The 26,799-nt window shown below is 41.2% G+C and overlaps 2 protein-coding genes across 11 annotated transcripts; one reads left to right on the forward strand and one right to left on the reverse strand.

Annotated features, from left to right (window-relative positions):
- Positions 1-1,908: 1,908 nt before the first annotated feature.
- Positions 1,909-21,531, reverse strand: LOC124261367. Of its 8 annotated transcripts, none has more exons than XM_046695672.1 (4): positions 21,478-21,531; positions 8,346-8,457; positions 5,346-5,400; positions 1,909-2,147 (listed from the first exon to the last, which is right to left on the reverse strand). In XM_046695672.1, the coding sequence occupies exons 2-4, from the start codon at positions 8,389-8,391 to the stop codon at positions 1,946-1,948; spliced, it is 303 nt and encodes a 100-aa protein (XP_046551628.1). In that variant the 5' UTR covers positions 8,392-8,457; positions 21,478-21,531; the 3' UTR covers positions 1,909-1,945. The 8 variants fall into 8 exon arrangements, 6 of the variants coding, with proteins under 6 accessions (XP_046551628.1, XP_046551626.1, XP_046551630.1 ...); XM_046695670.1 differs by having other exon boundaries at positions 21,474-21,531; XM_046695674.1 differs by lacking the exon at positions 8,346-8,457 and adding an exon at positions 19,625-19,775 and having other exon boundaries at positions 21,478-21,525.
- Positions 13,504-26,799, forward strand: LOC124261366. Of its 3 annotated transcripts, none has more exons than XM_046695665.1 (5): positions 13,504-13,700; positions 19,063-19,183; positions 23,590-23,639; positions 24,441-24,602; positions 25,193-26,799. In XM_046695665.1, exons 2-5 carry the CDS (start codon positions 19,066-19,068, stop codon positions 26,315-26,317), a joined length of 1,455 nt encoding a protein of 484 aa, XP_046551621.1. In that variant the 5' UTR covers positions 13,504-13,700; positions 19,063-19,065; the 3' UTR covers positions 26,318-26,799. The 3 variants fall into 3 exon arrangements, with proteins under 3 accessions (XP_046551621.1, XP_046551622.1, XP_046551624.1); XM_046695666.1 differs by having other exon boundaries at positions 19,066-19,183; XM_046695668.1 differs by lacking the exon at positions 13,504-13,700 and adding an exon at positions 16,200-16,412.

Raw genomic sequence — 26,799 nt, forward strand, 5'->3', positions numbered from 1 at the left:
GTAACTGTATTGTTGTTATCCATGTTCCCCTGTAACTGTATTGTTGTTATCCATGTTCCCCCGTAACTATCTTGTTATCCACGTTCACCCGTAACTGTATTGTTGTTATCCACGTTCCCCCGTAACTGTTTTGTTGTTATCAATGTTGCCCAGTAACTGTATTGTTGCTATCCATGTTCCCCGTAACGTAACTGTATTGTTACTATCCATGTTCCCCCGTAACTGTATTGTTGTTGCTCATGTTTAACATAACAGTATTGTTGTTATCCATGTTCCCCTGTAACTGTATTGTTGTTATCCATGTTCCCCCGTAACTATATTGTTATCCACGTTCACCCGTAACTGTATTGTTGTTATCCACGTTTCCCCGTAACTGTATTGTTGTTATCCATGTTCCCCCGTAACTATATTGTTGTTATCCATGTTCCCCTGTAACTGTATTGTTGTAGTCCATGTTCCCCAGTAACTGTATTGTTGTTATCCATGTTCCCCAGTAACTGTATTGTTGTTATCCATGTTGTCCAGAGTCACTGTATTGTTACTATCCATGTTCCCCGTAACTGTATTGGTGTTATCCATGTTCCCCAGTAACTGTATTGTTGTAGTCCATGTTCCCCAGTAACTGTATTGTTGTTATCCATGTTCCCCAGTAACTGTATTGTTGTTATCCATGTTGTCCAGTAACTCTATTGTTGTAGTCCATGTTCCCCCGTAACTGTATTGTTGTTATCCATGTTGTCCAGTAACTGTATTGTTGTTATCCATGTTCCCCTGCCTCGTTGTTATCTTTGATCTTCCATGCTTCACCATAACTGTGTTCCTTTCATACATGGAAGCTGTTTTTTGGGCTGGTGTACATCTTCCCCTGTATCTGAGTTAGTGTCAATGGCTGCATTTCGTTCTGCTTCTGTGTTAGTATATACATGTTCTATATATCTGTATTGTGTTCGTTTAGTTAAGACATACCTTCTAGTTTTCCATACATCTTCTATGCCGTGTATTTGTCACACGGAAATGGCTATGAGCCAACTTGTTACATATATAAATGCATATACACCAAGGATGGTTTCACAATGAGGAAATTAAAAACCTCAATTTGTGTTGTGGCAATTTTAGCTTCCAGCCGTCGTGGAATCCACGTTGAAAGATTCACGAGTTTCGAACTTCCTTGATGGCTGGTATTGTGTTGTCAGATCCAGCTACTCTCTACAGAAAACTCTGTGATAATCTGCAATGGTTCCTTCTTTTACCCTGGAGGGAATCGAACCTCATTCTGTGTTTGGCAGCTTCACACCAAAGTGAGTGGGGCATGTTTGACTCCACTTTGACTATCATTTAGGTTATATGAGGAGTGTGTAAGCCTGTTGTGACTCACAGGTATAGTGGTTACAGACCAGGTATATCATAATCAGGGCGATTCAGGATTTGCTCTCCTCTTCGTCGAGTGAGTGAGTGAGTGAATGAGTGAGTCAGCGAGTGTGTGGCTGGATTCACATCACTTCATTCACACACGGCTTCTCATCTCCACTCAGTTCAGAATAGCTCAGAGTGAGTGAGTTTAGTTTACGCCGCACTCAGCAATATTCCAGCTATATGGTGGCGGTCTGTACAAAATCGAGTCTGAACCAGACAATCCAGTGATCAAAAACATGAGCATCGATCTGCGCAATTGGGAACCGATGACATGTGTCAACCAAGTGAGCGAGCCTGACCACCCAGTCCCGTTAGTCGCCTCTTTCGACAAGCATGGGTTACTGAAGGTTCATTCTAACCCGGACCTTCACGGATAAAATAGCTCAGATCAGAAACTTGTACTACTTTGTGCTGGCTAAACTATGAAAATGATACGGACGAACCGTAAATAAATTCTTACTGAGTAATATTTCAGTTATAACAGACACTGTTGTACTCATTATACGGTGCTTTATTAAATCGACCTCAGCGTCTAGAGGCAGCGACCCCCAGTCTTGGAGAAGCGATGGGTCCATTTCTGGTACTTGCACTTCCAAGGATCACAGCAGTGGGTGGTCCAAGCAGAACACTTGTCGTTGTACCAACCACACCGGCCTCCGAAACCCAGAAGCTGTCCGTCACGCTTGACGTCACTGGCGTCACCGTCACTCGCTCGTCTCGCGGCCGAGCTCAGACTGAAACAAGGATAGGAAGTTATCTAGGGGGATTTTACGGCGCTTGAAACAATATTAAAATCATCTGAAGTTGGGTCTCTACTACACTTTGGGTTGTTATTTGCTGAACGTTTCGCACAAAACATTTCTGGAATATTTTGATATCTTGAAGATCCTCAACGTTTCAATCGATTAATTTTATGTTTGCCAAATGATCAAATTAAATATTCAGACAAGTCACATCTGTGCCCGTGGAATCAAACCAAGTCAAATGTGTTAGGTGATGTAGTTTATATTTTGTTTCGCTTCGGACTGCGAAGTATATGATTTTGATATACATACGGCCAACAAAATTCCAAGTCAGAATAGTCCTGTAGGTGTGCGTGTAAGTTATGGATGCGGTGTATGACATGATTTACATAGTGTTGTAGTGGTGTGTTTGGCTGCCACATCATTGGGGGATCCAGAGGGGGGTTCAGTGGGTTCGAATCCCATCCCCCTTTTGAAAATGACTTAAGACCTCATTGAAGTAAATGTTTTTGCATAGGCGGAGCCGAGGAGGGGTTCAGTGGGTTTGAACCCTGAACACCCCATCCCCCAATCCCACCCCCTTTGACAATTCCTGGATCCGCCTCTGCATATGCTGCAGTGATTAACTGTTTGTTAACGTTGTCCTAAACTGATGACGTTCAGGCGGCAGACAGTGATATTGACACTGTTGCATATCTCACTTGGGTAATCTCGAGGCTTCATGATCAATTTGGTAATTGACAAAAACAGGTAAACAGCTCATCGATTGTATTCCTTAAAGAACAACCAGTTGCTTGATGTCATTTAAATTTATATTACACAAACAACGGTTGATTGGAGACATTTACCTATAGAAATGGTGTTGTTGGTCACCCGGTGCACTTATATTTTATCTAAATATAGAGCATCAATGAACTAATGAATAAACTCTCAGCAATATGTCCATATGACAGTCTGTGAAACTCCCAACAACCACAGGAAGCCCACAGGGCTGATAACTGAAAAATGTTGCTGGCCCCGTTAACAGGTAACCAGCCCTGTATAAAAAATAAGAAACTGAGATAGGTGTTAAAATAAATATAATTAATGAATAAATACATATTCGAAGATGTGTGATTGTTACATACTATTAGAAAAGAACAACATTGTTCATTGGCTGAAAGCATTCTCTAGACCAATCACATTTAGTGTTAGATAAATGGGTAGGCTGATCTGTGGAAGTTATGGTTTGATTGATCATGAACTATACAGACGTCGTCTAGCTACCACAATTGTAAAGTATTTTCGAATTTTTTCCCGTACTCAATGACATGGTTATATATATACCCTTGGAATATGTATTGGCCTACGGGGCTGGCCCGCGTTTCACAAAAGCCTCCTAAATTTAGTTTCATGAAAAAAAATATCTGAATGATACGCAAAATATACATCATAGTACTGAAAGGGGTCAGAAGGTTAGGACGATCGTGTTTACTTTTTTTTCATCCGACCTTCACCTCAAAGCTTAATATGTAGTATACCACAATGTTACGTTGACGTGTGACATCACAACCGATGACCGATTTCTTACAAAATGGCGGCTTCGCTGACAAGGGTACACAGGATTTTGCGAGGACTCTTCCCTTGCTTCAGGGATCGTTTGTACATATGAAATGTAAGTAATCAGAGTGACTCTGACTATCTGTGTATTGTTATATGTTTTCTTTGTAAGTAAGAGAAGAAGCCAGAAATGCTGATAATTACCGTTGTCGTTCTGTGTGATTTTGCGTCTGTTATGGCGTCACGCTGCACGGAAACGTTGACAATTTCTTATGAAGTATCAAATCATTGCATTGTATCTGTTTTAAATTTCCTCTTTCTTGCTATGCTACTCTTTCCATACATATTCTAAAGGTATTGAGCCATTGCAAGCAATGAATAGCCGGCTGCTACGCAGTATAAATCGGATTTTTTCTTTGTGTACATTTCAAACTACAGTAGCGTTTGTTATTGGTAACAAAGACCAACTGTGATTTCATTTCAAAATTTATGGGGAATTCAGTGATGCATTTGTCGCAGCTGACTATGAAATATACGTTATGTGGTAATAGGCGTCTCAATACCGGCCTTTGCGAGACGTGATTTTCTAAACACTATCCAATATGGTGGAAAGCGCACTTCGGCGTTCGTGTAAGTATATTTTCGAAAACATCCAAACCGATTCTAGGTTCATCGGCAGCGTTTCAGATTATCATTAGTGATATCATGAAAAACTGATTTCAGTTATCATTAATATGTTATTTTTGAAATTCAGTACTCCCAGTAATTATCCGATTTTCACATTTGAAAACATACTGTCTACACTGTACAGCAAATAATGCTGTGAATCGTGATTTCGTATTGTGTATAAAATGGCGACATTTACGATGAAGCCTATTTTGAAAGGTTATTTAAGCACTTTAGCTTTGTCTTTTAGTGGATGGTATCAAGAAACAGTGAATTTCCCGCAGAATACAAAACTGTGAAGTATATTTGTGTGCGTGATATATTTACAATTTTATTGGACTTCAAAGTGAGGGTTGAAGAGGAAGGACATATGTCCCTGTGGCACCCAGGGTTTTTAATCAAGTCCAGATACACGGCCAGAGCACTAGCGGTGTCGCGGAGTATTCTTGACACACTAGCTCGGGATACTCCATGGAGATCCCCGATTTCACTGAGGAAAACCCCATTTGCCAAATACCTCTGTGTACACAACACTTGCAGGGAGGTCGGAACAGCGTAGGTTTGTTCATTTGGGGCTCTAATGAAAACAACACGAGTGCCGAGCACGTTCGACCTGTCTCAAAATTTCTCAGGTCTTCTTTGTTTGCGCGTTTTAATCACTTGCAGTGCCATAATCGCTGACGCTATCTTTGTAGTGTTTACGACCTCGTAAAGCATTTACGACAGGTCAATCGGGGTCCTAAATTTTGGGCTGTTTACGACACAGTGTAAATATACGAGGTCCTTCTGAAACAGGGTAAAAAAGTAAGAGGTGGTCTACGACCTGCTTTACGAGGTCGTACCGGTAAGAGGGCTCTGTGCTATTAAATAAAATTAACGTTGTAAGCCCGCCATGTAACCAGCAAGCAGCGGGCCGCCAGGCAGGCGCTATTTCATACAATGTATATAACGGTTGAAAAGGAAAATAATAAATGAATATCTTACCTGTCGATCATATCTTGAACCTGTCCATGAATCTCCTCTGAGTTGTCTTCTGCTCCTAATGAAAAAAACAACAGACGGTTGTTAAAAACAGGACAAACATAGAAAACTACATAATTTTAGATCGGGTAGCCAGGTGGTTCAAGTGGTCTCTTGTCCTTGTTCGATTCCAATGCTGGGTTCCTGAAATGTTATAGTATCAAACCACACTCACTCACTGACGTGCACACATCCAGCCACATAATGCGGCATCTCTTGACGTCACGCTGACTCATGGGGTCACTACTTCCGTATGTAGGGTTCTCTGGCTCGAACAGGTTGGCGCTTAGTAATGAAATCTCTATTTAACCTTATTAGTGTTGCACGGATCTAATTCAACCTTGACGCCATACTACTCTCGAGCCCATACCCCGTAATAATATTCGGTTCTTATCCACCAGCTGACCTGTAAAAAATGAGTTTTGACTAAAACAAGTGCCTGGTGGTTAAAGAGTCCGTTCGTCACGCCGAAGACCCGGGTTCGATTCCCCTCATGGGTACAATGTGTGAAGCCCATTTCTGGTGTCTCCCGCCGTGATATTGCTGGAATATTGCTACAAGCGATGAAAACTAAACTCACTCACTCTGACTTAAATGACAGACAGAAACAGACAGAGTTTATTTGCAGTAAAAGGCCATAGGCCCAAAATACATTCAAAGGAAATTTCAGTGTAGCCAGGGGCACAATGTGCTTTCATGTGTGTTTATAATAATCCTTTTAACATAAAATAGATACAAGGTAGTATTAGTATTCTTGAACAGATTTGCTAAAGAATATACAGTATAAGGCTTTTTAACACATTTTGTAATAAACCTCTCTCTTAGGTGTGAATAGGATTCACAAATGAACAGTACATGGAATTCATCTTCAATATAGGTAAGACCTTTAGATTTGCATGATATACAAAATCTTTGATTATAATCAGTGTTGTTATAACGCCCGGTTTCTACAGCTATTTTAAAATTACTACACCTAAATTGTGCTAAAACAGCTCTTAAATGTGTAGAAAGGTTAAGCGATAAATAACATTCAACATTTAACGCTGATTTAAAATACTGATAATAGTTGCATTTGGAAGAATATTACTCAGGGAAGAGTACCAGGACTGTTTTAAATTATCTGATAATCTTTGTTTAAATAAGCTTATAAACATCTTTACATCACCAACATCTTGGCTCAACCAAACATATCCAAAACCAAAATTAAACAGAAGATTTTTAACTTTTGATGCCCATGTAGTTCTACCACTATCATCTAAAGACTTGAGCATAAGGTAGCTTTGAAAGGTAATCTGTCATGAGGAAGTTGTAACAATCTACACCAATATTTGATTACACGGGTCATATAATTAAGCTGCAGGGGCAATCTGCCACATTCACCCAGGGCCATGGAATTACAAGATGACCTATTTATTTTCAGATACTTTTTACAAAAATCAAGCTGTACCGATTCAATACTTTTACAATAGGAAGTTCCTCATATTTCTGATCCATAGCATAATATTGGTGTGATCAGTGCATCAAAATCTTTGAATAGATCTGTACAGTTAATGTTTCCGAATTTCCTTTGAAAGTGATTAACTGATAAAATTGCCTTTCTAGCTTGAGAAGCTAAACATAATTGTGCCCTGTACCAAACAAGTTTTGGTGTAAATATGATGCCAAGATATTTATAAAAATATACTGTTTCTATTTGTTCCCCATTAAAATACCACTTTTCATAAGACCTAAGAGGCCCACAATTTATGAAAACAACCACTTTTGTTTTCTTAAGGTTTACTTTCATTCCTGTTTCCTCGCAAAATAATTCAAGGGCATTTATCTTTTTCTGCAGTTGTTGTGGAGGAAACTTTGTAAGCATGTCTAGGCTGGGCTTCGTCTACACAAGGGGAGGTGGGGTAGCCTAGTGGTTAAAGCGTTCGCCCGTCACGCCGAAGATCATGGTTCGATTCCCCACATGGGTACAATGTGTGAAGCCCCATTTCTGGTGTCCCCCGCCATGATATTGCTGGAATATTGCTACAAGCAGCGTAAAACTAAACTCACTCACCCTGGCTTAAATGAGTAAGTTGGGTTTAACGCCATTTACCTTTGTCAGCTTATCGGCGGGGGAACGCCCCAATTGATGCAGACCTCAGAGCTTTATGAAACACAAGAACAAGGTCATGGCCCTGAATAACATAGAAACCAGGATCTACTGTTATAGCTTTCTGACGTGCCCACATTCCAGCGTCTCGGGCAACTGACCCCAAACATACATTGTTAATCATGAATTTTCTTTGAATAAGTGCAATAAACTGTGCTAAAAACGCCGACAAAAACAACGTGAAAGCTTGGGGCGCGAGTCTGAGTGGAGCCGCCTCGGTGTAGATCTTGGCGGTAGTAGCAAATATTCATGTTCTTAAAATTTAGAATGAAACTTCTTTTCTATCTACACCACGATCCTACAAATGATTATGGTGTGTACAGATATGAATAATTATTATTGCTTATGTCCGACAAGCGTGTTAATAGGGCATAGAGTCTACCCCCAGCAAAGTATCACCCTTTGGAATACAAATATCTGTCTGTTATAAATGTTGGCCATGGGTCAGCCCGATGCTTAAATCGTTCGCCCGACGCACCGGAACGCTGAGTTCGATTCCTTTCAAAGGGAACAGAACAATGCGTGAAACTCCTTCTTGCTGTCCCTTGTCGAGATATTGCTGAGATATTGCTAAATGCGGCGTAAAATCCAGGTCACTCACTCAATGTTATAGCAATGTTTTTATTTTTGTGTTCTCATTCCCTTGCCTTTCGAGACCGGGTATCCATTTGTTGCCAGGTTATCACTGTCAAGTTTAAGTAAAGAGACTTCAAAATATAATATGACATGAGTTTAAGAGACCAGGGTGTAAACAGATCTACAAAGCAGTGAAATATCCGTTGTCAAGTTTAAGACGGCGTTAAACCCAACTCACTTACGGTACATTGGTTGAACACGTGCCATCGTAACCCGGCGAGGGGTCATCGTTGATCATGATATCGACCACTGGTTTTTCTGGTCCACACTCGCCTATCGATTAATTATATATCTCTGGAACATGACAGAGTGTGGCATTAAATAGCCAACAATGAAACAATTCAACCAGAACAAAACGGAAAAATATATCACTGACATTTAGTTTTGAAATCGGAGACCGCCTCCGTGGTGTAGTGGTTAGAGCGTCCGCCCGGAGAGCGGAAGGTCGCGGGTTCGATCCCCGACCGCGTCATACCAAAAGACGTTAAAATATGGTACTTGTTGGTCCCTGCCTGGCGCTCGGTATTAATGGGTACAACAAGGACTGGTCGGCTCGGAGTCAGTATAATGTGTCTGAGTGGGTATTCATGCTTCACTGCCGCATGGTATCTCAGTGGGCTAGCACTATAAAACCAGCTTAAGTCTGGGCTAGTACAAGCAGCCGCACATACACATACACACGCATGCACGTCGTCATATGAGCGAAATATTCTCAAGCACGACGTTAAACCCAATTTCACCTCACCTCACCTCACCTCACCTCACCTTGAAATCGGAAAATTGCGTAATTCATGTTTATGCAGGCTATGAATGTTTAGCCATTACTTTAGCAGTGCTGCTATCACGACCAAGTAATATGAGGTTAAAACTGACGAATACTCATCAATAACAATCGATCTATTTCCATGCCAACAATGTCATTTGATGAGGATGACAGTATATACGGGCCTGTAATTCCCGGTACCAGCAGGACGATCAGCTGTCTACCAAATACAAACCACCTGTTGCCAGGAATTGATAACCTTTCGCGACATTTACTGCATGTGACCCAGCTGTGACAGCTATTACGTGTCATGGGGTCGGACGACAAGACATTGTGACAGCTGACATCTGTTAAACTAAATTACTGGGAAAAGGAAAGGATGAGTGAGTTTAGTTTTACGCCGCATTTAGCAATATTCCAGCAATAAAACGGCGGGGGACACCAGAGATGGGCTACACACAGTATCCATATGGGGAGCCGAACCAGGGCCTTCGGCGTGACAAGCGAACGCTTTAACCACTGGGCTACTCTACCGCCCCGCAAAGGAAAGAATACACTCATGTGTGATAGTAGGGAAAACTGAAACAAGACATGGTGATTTGATGGTGATATAGGTGAGTGAGTATGGTTTTACGCCGTTTTGGCAATATTTCAACAACAATATCACGGCGGGGGGACACCGGAAATAAGCTTCACACATTGTACCCATGTGGGGAATCGAACCGGGTCTTCGGACGCCTGAAACACTAGGCTGTTACATCGATTAAATTCATAGTCTTTCCGAGGTTATATTCCTCATAGTCAGTTTTTAAATACATTATAATGTTTAGGTCAAATAGAGTTTTCAAGAGTAGACTTTCTCTTACATACACTGTATAGTAGTTAATTTGTCTTTGGTGCTTCAGATTGATGTGTCTATAACACGCTGTGTCACACTTTAGCACGAGCATTCGGTTCTACCACACCATGAACAGGTCCCCAACAACCTATGCTGGTTGTAAGTGGCGACTTAACAGATTGATGGTCATTCTCAGAGACATAACCCTTTGGTGTGCTGGGACAGTTGTATCCAAAACTGTCGGCACTAAACAAACAACTTGAAGTGCAAGTAACTTGACAAAAATGCATTTCAAGTTTCATAAATGGATTCAGTCAATTCCCCACAGAAAAAAATCGTAACATTTGCAGATAATATTTTATAACCAAATGTAAATATTAATATTAATCCAGATCCGGCATTTTCATTAACTATAGAACCCTAGAAGATACGGGTTAGAATTGGTCTTCAGCAACCCATACTTGTCCTAAGAGGCGACTAACGGGATCGGATTGCAACCAACATTAACTATAGAACCCTAGAAGATCCGGGTTAGAATTGGTCTTCAGCAACCCATACTGGTCCTAAAAGGCGACTAACGGGATCGGATGGTCAGGCTTGCTGTCTTGGTTCACACATGTCATCAGATCCCAATTGCGTAGATCGATGCTCATGATGTTGATCACTGGATTGTCTTGTCCAACCTCAATTATTTACAGACCAATTAACTGGAATAGCTGGTTTAATAAAAAACCAACCACCTAACCAACATTAACTATAGCGCCCTGAAAACATCGATGAGGAGATGAACCATCGCAAGGCCACGGTCACCTCCTTGAACAGTTACCCCAGCAGCCCTGTAAACAAAGCTATCAATACCGCCATCAAAAACAGCACACCCAGGAGCAAACTAGGCCCATCACTAATAAGAGAAAGCGAGTCACAATACCACCTATTAAAATTTTCATGTAAACTTTATTGGTATATTTTCAAATTTCGAAAGTATTTTGACAATGTACAGTTTCTTTTCGTGGCTAGTATAATAAGAAATTCCGAACAGCACTATCCCGTTTCAGCTTTAGTTCTCATGGGATTCTCATACAAAACGATAGACATTTACGAATTTTGAGGGAAATTATTGCACTTGCCTAGAGATGGAAGATATATAAATAGTGTAACTAGTTTTTGCTTCTTCATCCATTGTATGCAAATATCAGAAAAGAATGCATAGAGAAATATTTATATTTGAATCCTGGAATTGACAAATTTTATATCCTATGTCATCTCTAAAATCAAACAGACATAAAGTATCTTGCAATGTACATATATCATGCCATGGCCATCAGAAACAATACTTCTATTAAATATATTTTATCAAATTTGATAAATACGTTAAACTATCCAGCATTTGTTCTATGGTTTTCCGTTACATAATTTCTCTAACCATATGTGCTGTACATGTCCCTGGTTGCATGCACTTCTATAAACATTGTTTCTGCATAATGTTAAAAAAATCCTGAACAAAGTGTGAACTAAATTAAAATTCATTTATACTAAATCTTCAACATGGCACCCAAAGATATTCAATTCCATGACAGTTCCCCGGATTTATGCAATATAGAAGTCACTCACCCAATACATGGCCGAGGCACGCCAGGGCAGCTAAACACACGAACAAGTTCACAACTAAGGTCATTCTTGACTGTAAGATCGCAACACAACAGAAACTGAACCTTCTCGGTGAATATTCCCGTATTGGCCAAAATCTCACAACGCTTGACAATTTATAGAAGACAGAATTATTAGATACAGGACGCGACCTTTCCTCTTTGAGAGCAGGATATTTCACCGCGTCATCAAAATGTCGTTCTTGTCACATTCAGCGAGAGTTTCACGAACTAAAGCCGCTTATCGAGGTTTGTTATAGTTTCTAATTGTGAAACGTTTATATTATATGCTATTCGGGTTTATCAGTACCTTTGATATGACATGTAATTAAGGGCGTTCCGCGACGATGACAGTAAATGTATTATTTGACCTCCATCCTATGTTGACACAAACTGTATAATTGGGATTAACGTCAAAATTCAGGCAGACAAATCCGTTTAATGATAATCGCAACAGAACGGGGCAAATGCTAAAGTATTTTGAATGTTACAGTCAGTTGTTGCTACTGGCGAATCAGGTTATTGCCTGCTCCAGTGTATAGGACGTTCCTTCCAGATACTGCATAGGGTGGCGTGTTAACCTCATACAAACTATCGACTAATTTATGTCAATTGTGGACGAAATACAATACAAATTGTCCTTATACCACCTTTTAATTAACTTATGTCAACTGTGGACGGTATACAATACAAATTGTCCTTATACCACACTTAAGTCAACTGTGGACGGTATACAATACAAATTGTCCTTATACCACACTTATGTCAACTGTGGACGATATACAATACAAATTGTCCTTATACCACACTTATGTCAACTGTGGACGGAATACAATACAAATTGTCCTTATACAACCTTTTAACTAACTTATGTCAACTGTGGACGAAATACAATAAGAAATAGCCCTTATACCACCTTTTAACTAACTTATGTCAACTGTGGACGAAATACAATACAAATTGTCCTTATACCACCTTTTAACTAACTTATGTCAACTGTGGACGAAATACAACAAAAAGAGCCCTATTGCACCTTTTAACTAATCTATTTCAACATAATATAAATAAATACAAAATGCAATAGAAATGGCCCGTACACCTGATGTTTGCACTTGAATATACCACATTAAACTTGCAACAGACGTATAGAAACCTATTTCTTTATACCACAGCGACCATCCAAAGCAGAGCTTATGATGTAAACCAATGAAACCAATGGATTGTTTGTGTAGGATCTTGGTGTAGATAGAAAAGAAATTTCATTCTAAATTTTAAACATGAATATTTGCTACTACCGCCAAGATCTACACCGAGGCGGCTCCACTCAGACTCGCGCCCCAAGCTTTCACGTTGTTTTTGTCGGCGTTTTTAGCACAGTTTATTGCACTTATTCAAAGAAAATTCATGATTAACGATGGACGTTTGGGGTCAGTTGCCCGAGACGCTGGAATGTGGGCACGTCAGAAAGCTATAACAGTAGATCCTGGTTTCTATGTTTTTCAGGGCCATGACCTTGTTCTTGTGTTTCATAAAGCTCTGAGGTCTGCATCAATTGGGGCGTTCCCCCGCCGATAAGCTGACAAAGGTAAATGGCGTTAAACCCAACTTACTCATTTAAGCCAGAGTGAGAGAGTTTAGTTTTACGCTGCTTGTAGCAATATTCCAGCAATATCATGGCGGGGGCCACCAGAAATGGGGCTTCACGCATTGTACCCATGTGGGGAATCGAACCATGATCTTCGGCGTGACGGGCGAACGCTTTAACCACTAGGCTACCCCACCGCCCCTTGTGTAGACGAAGCCCAGCCTAGACATGCTTACAAAGTTTCCTCCACAACAAAGGCTGAATGTAAAACAAGCATCACATTGTCTGAACTACGTTTACACACACCAACCGAGTCCCAAGTGTAAGTGGTATTAGTCTCGCGTATCTATCTATCCGCATATGGACCTCTGTGAGCATTATTCAAAACCTCGTAAAATCCCCACAGCGGTATAAATGTTTAACAATGACGAATCAGAAATATCCAGTGGTTAAGGTACTACACGTGGCGCATGCGAAAATCAATTGATTATTTATAAGATACACTATGGGATGACAAAGGCTTCACACATGAAGCCATTATGTGCATTAGGCTTCTCACACACCTTTGCTGGAAAGTTACATGTCCAGCCGCGTTCATTTCATCGATAACATCCGTCACCGGCCCTTTGGACTCCAGACACAAGGATCATGGCTTGTGTTACTCCATCCTTCTAACGTTCGTACCAAGTGACAAAATACATCGCGGTAAGTACTGACAATAATCTGTGTATAGGAATTAACGCACGGTTGACCATGTGGCATTAATCAATAACGTTAAGTGATTGTGGCAGTTGTGAAATCATAAACCCCCGACTGTGTGGACATCATGACCATTTGACGTATCGCTGTTTCAAAAGGCCTCCATCCCTTTTTGTTTAAAGTTTAAGACGTGTGAATTGTGCTTTGGGATGGTGCTGTTGTGCGAGGTCAAACTGGTTTTAAGAACTCACTGACACATTTTAAGCAGTATCAGTTCTTATTCCCGAATTTCCCGGTTCTTTGTGTCTGGACATTATGGGACATAGATCATGTGATATCTAAGTAGGGTGTCTTTAGTTGCGTAGGATAATTATAATTAGGTGTATTTTAAATATGCAACAAAACCCTTTCCACGATTGAATAAAATCTATGCTAAAACAATGTCTTTACGAATCCGTCTATATCATTAGCATGTGTACATGAACAAATCGGGAGTATATCAGGTGTTTACGGTCAGGTGAGCTTGTCCTTCCTCGCCGGTGGCTCCTGACACAAACCCATGTTAAATATAGGCTGGTCTGCGCTCAGGGTTGCGCCGTGTAGTCGATCAAGTCGAACTATAGGCGGATAATAACACAAGATCCCTGGAACACTGTAAGCTATCAAATATACATAATCCTTGCTCTTTATGCCCTGGCTGAGTGCCATGTACTTATACGCTTAACGGTGGAAACACACAAGGGAGATAACTCCAAACATGGATTCTGCAAAGAAGGACATATCTTTTAAGGCCGGCTACAAAACTGTCATTGATTCAGAAAACAGCATGACTTCAAAATATGTCTTCTAAATACGATAGGTGTACACATCACATTACATGATGTTTGGGGATCTAGTATACCATTTACAATATTACACATGATACTCCCACGCACGCAAATATGACATTATATATTTTCATTTGGTATTGAATTGTATTCGTGAATTTACACCCCTGAATTGCCAGAATTCGCTGACTAATACTGGAATCGAATACCCGACCCACTCACTCACAAACCATAAAACACAGGGTGATTTAGGAGACTCTGTGCGACCATGTCCGTGTTCTTGTGAGGGGAGGGGCGGTGGGGTAGTCTAGTTGTTCAAGCGTTGGCTCGTGACGCCGAAGACCCGGGTTCGAATCCCAACATGGGTACAATGAGTGAAGCCCATGTCTGGTGTCCCCCGCCGTGATATTGCTGGAATATTGCTAAAAGCGGCGTAAAACCAAACTCAGTCAGTCAGTCTTGTGAGGAGATCAAACAACGCGGACTCAGCAAATGTTCGCAGCAGCTTTGACACGGAACCAAAGCCATGATTGTACTCTACCCAACCGTAAATACTTTGGTAAAGGCATGCAATAATCTGGGGAATGGTCTACTTTTACTATGGAACTAAAAGCCGGATTTTACTCTGCTGAAACGTAAATACAGTAGCAAATGCATTCATTGATCAAGGAAATGCATGTATGTTCCGGATATGAGCGTTGGGTGTTTCATGAAGTTACACCTTTGAAACATCTCCTCGAGTATTGTCGTATCGCCAACACCTTTGTCATAGTGACCAGATATGCAAAAGTAGATTGCCCAGTAAATACTTCATCAAAGAATATTTCCAGTGCGTTCCTTTAGTTGTGAGAGGTTCTTTCTAAATAAGTTAGTTTTGCAACATTTACGCAGGCAGGGAAACACAAACATTTGCATGTCTCTGAGTTATGTATCGCTTTAGCAATATTCCTGCAATATCACGGCGGGGGACACCAGAAACGGGCGTTACACATGGTACCGATGTGGAGAATCGAACCCGGGTCTTCGAGGTGACGAGCGAATGTTTTAGCCACAAGGCAAACCACACAACCCCTTTCTAATTTTGGGCGTTGTTTGTTAACAGGATTTCATATGTTTGGTATGGTAGCCTATTCTTGGTATACTAGACCTTGATTTGCCAATCAAGAGATTGTGTCTGTTTGTGTTTTTAGCCTGCGTTAGAGTTTGCATATGGTATCAAACGTTGGGATACTGTGCGTATTGAACTGAACACTAGTCTTAACTAGAATGCTGTTCCCCAACACATATTGTAAATATCGTTGACTTATTTTAGTTGGTTGGTTGGTTGGTGTTTAAAGCGACACTCAGCAATAGTCCAGCTATATGGCAGAGGTCTGTAAATAATCGAGTCTGGACCAGAGAATCCAGTGTCAGCGTGATTTATTTTAAGTGTAATCGATTTTGACTAAACAAACAAACACAAAACCTGGAAAGAACCCACGTTTGACCCAGTGGCCTAGTTGTTACTAACTGTTTCGACTTGTAGTAGGGTCCTGACACTGTTATGATGGCGCATGACATGGACGGAGCCACGTCCAGATGAATAATCTCGTAGCTCTCTTCTCGTTTCTTTGAAATGGTGCGTCAATAATTTGCTCTCATAATACCTATTCGGGTCTTTCATATGGTGATACCTTTGTGTTTGGCACAATATGTACCAAAAATCATCGTCATGAATCCCCGGGAGACATTTCCAATCAACTGAACAGCACAGCTTGTTCATATACAGCCATTGATCCAAGTAACGGATTGCGATTGTGAAGGACAGCCAGTCAGGTAACTAGGTGAGCATTTCAAAAGTATGCATGCTTACTGAGTACAGAAGACATTATCGGTGTGACAGGCCCATGACGTATGTACAAAATTTACTTACTTTTGTTTCTAGCTTGAAATATAGTTTTGTGAACGATTCGTGGTTATATTGGGAGTAGTATTGAACATCCCACTTAGTTCTTGTTGAATGTTTAAAATGATTTGTAAAGATATCTATTATCTATTAATATGAATGCAAGATGTCGTTGGTGGAACCACTATTTGTGTATCTTCGAGGGATATGTACCACTGATATCAAAAGCTTGATTTGGAGTGAGTAAGCGAGTGAGTTTGGTTTTACACCGCCTTTAGCAATATTCCATCCAATTCACGGTGTGGGACACCACAAATGGGCTTCACACATTCTACCCATGTGGGGAATCGAACCCGGGTCTTTAGCGTGACGAGCGAACGCTTTAACCACTAGGCTACCCCACCGCCCCCTATGTGAAAAACCGGTGTTTTTAATGATACAAGTATTAGCTTTGACACAGTGTGAGAGCATGCTCTGTAGGGTATTTCAGCAACATATATTCATGATTCCATGCGTTTTAGTTACTTGAACTGGTTCGATGTTTCTGCTGGATAACTAAAGTGTGACCATAATCCCAGAAGAATATACCTATGCTGATTCAACTGTAAAAGTAATGTTTGGGCCGAGACATTAAAACTGCTCCAATGTGTTGCAAAACGAATCACTTCTTAAACGTTTTACTTGATTTATAAGCAGCAGAATTTCTGCAGTTGTACACCACTGACATAATATAAAATTAAGACACCGTTTTATTAGCTTCATCGTAATCAGTAAATGCATTACCGAGTCACCGTCACGAGGAGCCAGCTGGTTCAAACCTTAATAAAGTCTATGTTCTGCTCATTTTCTTATCCATCGTTCACTTGATTGTCCGGTTTGATTACAAGCCTCTGTCACTGGGCAGGACTAGCGTCGTGGGGCGTCAGGCAATATAACACTACTTTTATATGCAAATTATGTGATTAGCATGTGCTGGACATACCTATTAATTTTTAACTTAAAAGAACACACCTAGTGTCTTCACTGGGTTATCTGCCCTTTACGCCAAATAGGCTTTATTTTGGCGGATAAACAAGACTGGGTATTTCTTGCATTGGCGTTTCCAGTTTACACCAATCTTGAGAACAGTGAGCATCGTTTGTACCCAGGTTTCATCTGGTGCAATAGAGACTACGTCATTAGCGTCCATTAAAATATAAACAGGATTTTTCTCCGTTTGTGTTCAACAATTAGGGATATTGATTCTCTCTGCAACGATCCATGTAGACACATGCATGTTTTACACCAACGACCACGGTAGAACAAGAACATTGATCAGCGTTCAGTATTTTCCACGAGCATCAATATCTGGACTGACGCTGTTAAAATATGTCAATGCTGGCTTGTAGTTTTCAGTTTGAGGTTGGAGAAAACGGACTTAAGCTTTTCCGCACACGGGGGCAGTAATAGACTAACCCTAAGTCTCTGAAAATATATATATCAGAGAAAGAAATAGCTCTATTTAAATTGAAAAGGAGTCCAGTAATATGGGCGATCCAGAAGCAGAGGCAATCTAGACCTGCTTCATTTATAACATTTGTATTATAGGGAGTGCTGGAAAGGAAAGTAATATTTTTCAGGGAGGGAGTGAGTGAGTGAGTTTAGTTTTACGCCGCACTCAGCAATATTCCAGCTATATGGCGGCGTTCTGTAAATAATCGAGTCTGGACCAGACAATCCAGTGATCTATAACATGAGCATCGATCTGCGCAATTGGGAACCGATGACATGTGTCAACCAAGTCAGCGAGCCTGACCACAAAGCCACTCTGTTTTTAACACTTGAACATATGAACGTGTTGTGATTCTGAGAAGGGCTGCATCCTCACTATGAGTTATGTCTGATAGTCGATGGATGATAACCAAATTCTGTAATAGGCCTCAGTGACACGCCTGACCGCCAAGTTAAGCATATATAACCTACAACACTTCGGGCTCCTCCCAGATCAAAATGACACGACCTGATCAACTAAAACAAACAAAATATAGTAATATAATGGGGTGTATTTGAAACGGGTATTATCGTGTTTACACCTTAAGCTTACAGTATTTCGGCAACAGCTTTCAGCCAAGTAGCGTTTTGATAATGTTTCCAACAAATCTAATTTATATAGTATATACTTTCATTTATGCGTCAATATTTGATTTAAACTTTTCTCTCCTAAACATCGAAAACATCACCAGTGTTGAAACATCCCTTGATGTTTACACTGCACTCCAAAAGGTCATCACGAGACATTTTCTCGTCAGAGTTCGGTATGAAGCGCATGCATTACGTGCAAGAGGTAGGGTGGAAATACTTCACCTTGTAGGACCCCAGTGTCTTCCTACGTTGAGTCAGACAGTGAAAGCATGCTCATGTAGGTTTAGGAGTAAATAAACTCCACAAACGTACTGATATTTGCTCACGAAGTGATGTCAACGTTGGGCACAAATATAGGACTCGGTAGGGTTTCGAATGTTCCGAGCGTACAAGGTTCCAGTTCAACACTAAGGTACATCATGTTCACGTGACACCTATTCCAGGTGAAGTAACTGAAAGTAATATTTTATGACGTGTTTTTGTGCCAGGTCGCTCATATTCTATAATGGTTTACAAATCGTTGTCTTTGTTTCAGAAGATGGTTTGCCTTCCGCAACTACGGCGATGTGGATTTACGAAGAGACGAGGAAGAAGAGTGCCGGGTCTGATTGCTGGTTTAGTGGCAGTTGTTGTCATCGCGCATATTTTTATAAACGGTAAGTAGAACAGTATTTTTCATTCGAGTTAGAAAATTCTACGTAAGCTTATGTACCTGAAAGGACATTTCGCTGTGCATTGTTGTGTCCCTAGAGGGTGGGTTCGAATCCAGGGTGCCGTTCCTCAAAGCGATCGTAGCGTTACCACAGTCGTAAGTCTATGTTAAAGTGTGGGAGTTACGATCACCTTAGCGCTACGATCGCTTTGAGGGACGGGGCCCTGGGTCGCCCCGATTCTGTTTCTAGGTCAACATTATAATAGTGATTGTGTGTTTCACCATGATGAGGGACGGTGGGGTAGCCTAGTGGTTAAAGCATTCGCTCGTCACGCCGAAGACCGGGTTCGATTCTCCACATGGGTACAATGTGTAAAGCCCATTTCTGCTGTCCCCCGCCGTGATATTGCTGGAATGTTGCTAAAAGCGCGGTAAATTCACTCACCATGATGATGAACGTCGGAAGCCAGCATCACACCTGCTTGCCCCCAACACCACGCTGACAGTCAGTGACATAACTGGGATACTTGAAAGGGGTGATAAAATCCATTGCCTCACTCACTCTCTTCATCTTCACCATGATTAATACTGCGAGCCTATGTATAACATTAAGCTGATATAAACTGATTTTAACTGTATGGTTTCAGTGGGAACGCTATTTCTCGGAACAACTATGTTCAACTGAATATTTACCTTTCAGTCACATGCGGCGTAAAACTAAACTCACTCATGTGAATTAGAACGATTACATCACCGGTGTCGTTGAGACTATTTGCCCATTCATTTGCCAATTCATACCGAAGTCCATGTCCTTCTGTCATAAAAACAATTTAGACCCGACTGTCACTTGATACACGTTGTATCAAGACATGTATTTTTCTGTATTCCAAGGTTTAAACATAAAACAGGTATTATAGAAATGCATGTACCAAAATGTGATCGGAATACTTAGGAGTTAGTTACCAGAGAGTACAGAGAATTAAACTGACCCTAACCGAGGGTGTTAAAGAACATCTACAGAACAGTGAGTGAGTGAGTGAGTTTAGTTGTACGCCGCACTCAGCAATATTCCAGCTATATGGAGGCGGTCTGTAAATAATCGAGTCTGGATCAGACAATCCAGTGATCAACAGCATGAGCATCGATCTGCGCAATTGGGAACCGATGACATGTGTCAACCAAGTCAGGGAGCCTCTTACGACAAGCATCGTCGCCTTTTCTACAGAACAGAAGCTACTGTGTATATGTAGATGTGAAAACGTGGTAATTTAATCTTGTGTGACGGACAAGGTCCTACCATTAAATGACATTTAGCAGAGCTTCAAAAGAGAATTCAGCTGTATTATAAAACAGCATAAACAATGTATAGTGCATTAACTTCATACTTACGTGACATGAGCGTAATTGATGAGATTTGCAGAACGTTATTTGATATTTTAATCAATACACCTTATGTTCAATAGTTTAGGCGCGTCACTATGCAATCAATACCTTGCCAATTGGAATTGTATTAGCTCACAAAGCGGTTTTGCTTGTATTTCCACTGATTCGTGATTGGCTGATAAAATAAATATACTTTTCCTAAAAGTAGGGCATTGTCGTACATTACTGAATATTTCCAAACATTGTATAATATATTCGTTTCTAGTGATTGTTGTGTGATGATAATGAACGATATGGGAACATATTACAATTGGCATTGAAGTATGTCAATATCAACCAAAGTGCGACAATGCGACAAAGAGTCAAATGGCCTAAATGTCGCGTTGTCGCACTTTGATTTATTTTGCAACTTGTTTTTGTGAAGGCGACAACGCGATAATGCGACATCGCGACAATGTCCCTTCCAGGGTTTCATACGTAACAGCTGTCATGCTTTTATGTTACTAAAACACTACGTTCCTGGCGTTCTGAATCAGAGGGGCGATGGCATAGCCTTGTGGAAGCGTTCCACCCACGGGGGTACAACGTTAGACGCCATATACAAACTCCAACGCTGGCTTAGAACACAAAAAGACGCAACCGCTTGGTTGGCAAGTCACAGTAGAATATACCCAGAATAGGCTACCATACCAAACATGTATGAACCCTTTGACACACTAACAACTCCCAGATTATATAATTACTTGATAGAAAGGTGCGGTGGGATAGCCAAGTGGATAAAGCGTTCGCTCGTTACACCGCAGGCCCGGGTTCGATTCCTCAATTGGATACAATGTGTGAAGTTAATTTCTGGTGTACTTCGCGTTCTATTGCTGACATATTGTTTAAAAGTAGTGTACAAAAATACTCACTCACTCAGAAACAAACTCGGCCTGTATTCTGTAATTGCCGTTAAACTCATGTGAAAGGGTCCGAATCATATATGCCAGTTTTAACAGTTATGTCAACAAGATAATTTACCAACTCTGATGTTGAAACCTGAGTGAACACTTGATCGTCAGAATCAGGTAAACGTAAAGCGATGCAGACACAATTGTTAGCACAGGTATTCCATGTCGCACTGTGATAAATACTTCAAGGTTAATCAATGCATGTCTCATATCAGGTACACTGGCCCAAAAAAAGAAACGCATAGCTGAATTCTGATCTTCAAAGTAGATTGTTTCGAAAAATATGGCATGGAATGACTGTCAATATTAATATTAAGTGTGAATATAGCCCATACAATTATCCAACACACGCAAACACAACCTTTGGTGATTATTCGCCAAAACACAGCACCTTGAAAATATCCCCGTATAATCTGCATGTAGAAAAATCTGAAAGCATGATGCACGTGCAAATACGGGATCTGAATCTTGATACTGATGGGTATAAAAAGCCAGCAGTCCTGTTGCGATTCATTCTCCGAAATTCTGTATATGCGACCCTCAAGATGCCACGACTAAACGAAGAAAGCAGAAACAGAGCCACTTGGAAGCTGGAGAAAGCCAGTCATCAGTTACCAGACATCTAAACGTGAGGCAGAGTACGATTTCCCGTCTCTGGCAGCGCTACACGCAGCACAACTCGACCAGAGATCGTCCTAGGAGTGGGAGACCAAGGGTGACAACTCCAGCGCAAGACCGCTTCATCCGGGTGTTTCATCTGCGAAATCGGACCGTCACTGCAGCGTACACCACCGACAATGTTCATGGGCTGCGTTGAGTCTCTGCACAAACCATCAGGAATCGCCTAAGTGAGCATGGAATCCGACCGATGCGACCACATACAGGACCTGTTCTGCGACACCACCATCGTCGTGCACGTCTTCAATGGAACAGGAACGTTCGGCCATGGACCCTCTTGAACTGGAGGAGGATCTGGTTCAGCGACGAGTCGCGGTTTCTGCTGTATGGACATGATGGCAGGATGCGGATTTACAGACGTCGAAATGAAAGATATGCTCGACAGTGTGTTCGTGAGGTCGACAGACACGGCGGCGAAGGTGTAATGATGTGGGCAGGCATATCTGTGAATGACAGAACAGAGCTGGTGCATGTCCAAGGGAATTTGAATGCTGTGCGCTATCGTGATGAAATCCTGGTACGTCATGTTATTCCCGTAATTGACGCTAGAAGAGAAATTTTCCAGCATGACAACGCAAGACCGCATACAGCACGCATTACAACAGATTTCCTTGCCATCAACAACATTACAGTTCTTCCATGGCCTTCAAAATCTCCGGATCTTAACCCAATTGAACATTTGTGGGACCAATTGGATCAACGTGTACGACGCCGACAGCCGCAACCACAGACACGTCAACAGCTTGTCGATGCGTTGCAGGATGAGTGGAGAAGAATCCCACAACGGCGGATCTGACGTCTTACACAGTCTAAGCCCAGGCGATGCAGAGCAGTGGTTGAGGCTCGTGGTGGTCACACCAGATAGTGACTTTGTGACCGTGCCATCAAAAACAGACTCTCAATACCACTGTGAATGACTATGTTTTTGGATACACATGTCCTAATACCTGTGTGAATTTTTATTGCTCTATTATCATTACTTGTTATGTAATTTAAGTTATTAAAGCATCACTGATAACACTGGATTTTCACCTATGCGTTTCCTTTTTGGGCCAGTGTATTATAGAAACTGTGGAATACTGTTAAATAAACCACACAGATCGTTTATTTTTTCATATTTCACCAGATGTTGTTTGCATGAAAATGGATCGATCAAACTCTGACAGTTTACTGCAATATACACACTGTTCAATATATGGGAGTGTTGTTCAAAGTCGCTGTAGGCACATGGCATCAATAACATCAATAACACGTATAGCAAGTACGTGACAGCCTGGCATGTGACGTTTCTTACCAGCGTTATGTGGCCGGACAAACGGCGTAAAAACATTAATTGTTTGTTAAAATGTCATGATATTTCTATGAACAATGATTTTACAGATACTGATTTGTTTTGCAGGTTACGGCTTGGATATTGCAAATGGAATAGAACTACTTCCAGGCTGGCCAGTAAGTACGGCAGTATCGAGCTTCACATTAAAGGCTGATCTTACTTCCAATCACAGGCGAATACAGGGGATTGGGTTTGCTCTGGCGATGGTCAGCCCTCTATTGTTTTAGCATTTGATGATATTGTTGTGTGAACATCTATCTTTTGATGTTTTAGTCCTCACACGGCTGACATTTTGTCTCTCACAACTATCCTACAACAGGTGTGGTTCAGTTCGGATTAACAGGGTGTCACGAAAGATGGTACATGAACTTTCTGCAATACTAAAGTTGATGAACAGTGAAACCTCGTTGGCATAGACAACCGTGTCTAGTTAAAATAGGTCGGGTAACTCATTTCCATGTTTACCCCTTTAACTGTGTACAGGCGTTCGTAATGGTAATGGGGCAGTGGGGTAGCCTAGTGGTTAAGGCGTTCGCTCGTCACGCCGAAGAGCGTTCGATTCCCCACATTGTGTGAAGCCCATTTCTGGTGTCCCCCGCTGTGATATTGCTGGAATTTTGCTAAAAGCGGCGTATAAATAAACTCACTCACTCACTCTTAATGGTAATTCCCCGATATAGGGTCTACAAGTTTCATCGCACTTGCAGGAACTGGATTACATTGCCATGATAATGCCTTTAGCTGAAACACACAGGAATGGCAGCATACCTTCGGAGCTAATTCTGATCTGATCCAAAGATCACCCTTTCCTTACACGGAAAGGGGCGTAACTCTAAACAGAAATGTGCGACTCCTATCAGCATGCATACGCGTACGAACCTGCAACTTTTGTTGTTCAGGTCTGTTTCTAATTTCAGATTCATGATGTTGGTGTCAATGCAAAAGCTCTGTCGCAAGACCGTCACCAGACTCTAGATCTAACCTATAATTCGACGTTCAAGGGAAGAAGGGGATATTTAATGAAACAGTATCACGCCATTCTCGACAAGGCACTCGGTGACGTTCAGGAGGTGTATAAAGTAAGTGCATGAGCCTTGAAATGATTCATGATTAGGGGCGGTTGGGTAGCCCAGCGGTGAAAGTGTTCGCTTGTCAAACCGAAAACCCGGGTTCAGTTCCACAGACAGTTACAAAGTGTTGTGCTCCCCCGCAGGATTATTGCTGAAATGATGATAATATTTTATTTTATTATATTGCACACAGAAAACGATATCTCTTGAGGTCTCGTTTTGAACCCGATTCGAATGAAATAGCATCCAATGAAATTATGAGTCATGAGATGTGAGAACAAGTTTGTGTAAAGTTTCTGATGGTCACACTGATGGAGACACTGACGTCACTTCCGGAATGAAGCTGAGACAGAAACCTGACAACTTTTTGAGTATTTCAAAGCAGCCATCCTATCTTGACTACGATTTATTTAAAAGAAAGATTATAATTTTTGTGTGAGTGGGATTTAAACCAGAGAACTATTTTAAGATTACAATGAATAAATCGCACACTGGACATGCTTGGTCACATTAAGGAAACCGGTAGAGAAGTTATACAAATTGTATCTAATGATATCTTTGATTGTACTCCAAAAATTCCGTGTGTTTTTTTCTTTAAGGAAATTGATGAGACGATATACAAGAAACGACTCCAACATGCCAAGAAGGCATGTGACACCATTCCTGGAAGCGACAAGGGCGTTCGTTCCACCATCCCTACTCTCTGGTACATGAAACAGACTAACATGCTGTACTGCTCTGTTGCTAAGGCAGGATCCAGCTTCTGGCGACGAACTTGGAATGCAGTGACCAAACAGAGAGGTGAAACCATACGCTCACCATATGAGTATGCATACGAAGACTTCAATGCAGGCCCCTATGTGTTAAGGCACCTGCATAAATTCATAGACAGCGACGCTGCTCTTGGAAATCTGGTTAATTCCTCGTTGAAATTCATGTACACCCGCGACCCATACAGCCGTATTTTCTCTGCGTATGTTGATAAAATACTGGCTCCCAACACCTACCTATGGGGACTTGGCAGAAAAACCATATCGCAGTTCAGAAATGGCTCTTCTGAGAAAAGCCGTTCTTGTGGTCATGACGTCACGTTTGGTGAATTTGTCAAGTCCATCATATCTACACCAATCACATCACTTGATGCCCACTTCATCCCCGTCACGGAGTGGTGTGACGTATGCAGTCTCCAGTATGACGTCATCGGCAAGATGGAAACCTTTAAGACTGACTCCATGTATCTTATGCATAAAGCGGGCATCTTAGGTAAACGAGTTGAGATTAAAGACTTTGGAATAGAATACACCGCCGACTCCTTCGTGGACTATGTCACGCGGACATTTTTACATAGGGGGGGTTTTGGGAAGTGTTTGCCATTCCATACGGCCATTCGTCGTTTATGGAGACAGATGCAGATAGCCGGATCTATTTCCAAGGAGGAACAATATCCATTAACACCGGCAGAAAGCGACACGGTAACCGAAGTTCAGTTGATAAATGTTATGCTTGGTGCATTTAAGCGAACGTCCTCAAGGTCAAGGTCAAACAAGAAGGAGGCCTTCTTACAAGCCTACCGGCAAGTCCCGTTGCACGACCTGGAACAAATACGTGCGAAGTACTCAAAGGACTTTCTGTTGTTCGATTATGACGATAGACCCAAAGAACTTTTTGACAAAACGGTTCAACCACACATAAAATTTGATTATTTTGATGTAATGAAAGAGTGAATTGCTTTTGATAAACTACATATACAATATAGTAGCTTGTTTAAAGGTTCATGTGCACCGGCCCGAATTCACTCTCGTTCAATAAGGAAAATGTTTTTAGTCTCGCCGAATCTTTTTTTGCGAAGCGTAAATTTAGTTCAGTTATTTCCAGTTTGATTAAATCAAAACTGAGGTCAATGCAGGAAATGAAGTTAGGCTTTGATAGTATTTGTTTTTTTTAAATCACACCTATTCCTTATTGTACTAAACCAGAGATCGTACACCAGTTTATGGTGTCTGACTAAACCGACAATTCATTTATATTATCAGTTCTGATGATGATGTTGACTGTAATTGCTAGCATGACCTTAGGGTCTGGGACAATCACAACACGAAACGAAGAGTCATAATTTTATAATGACATCTATTTTGTTAGCTGCTTATATATTTTTATTGATATTGCCGTTAGTTGTGGGTTTTTCACATAAAGTTATTTATGCCAA

Source organism: Haliotis rubra, unplaced genomic scaffold (genome assembly GCF_003918875.1).
Source record: "Haliotis rubra isolate DU_JTF1 unplaced genomic scaffold, ASM391887v1 Scf799, whole genome shotgun sequence".
Classification (NCBI taxonomy): Eukaryota; Metazoa; Mollusca; class Gastropoda; order Lepetellida; family Haliotidae; genus Haliotis; species Haliotis rubra.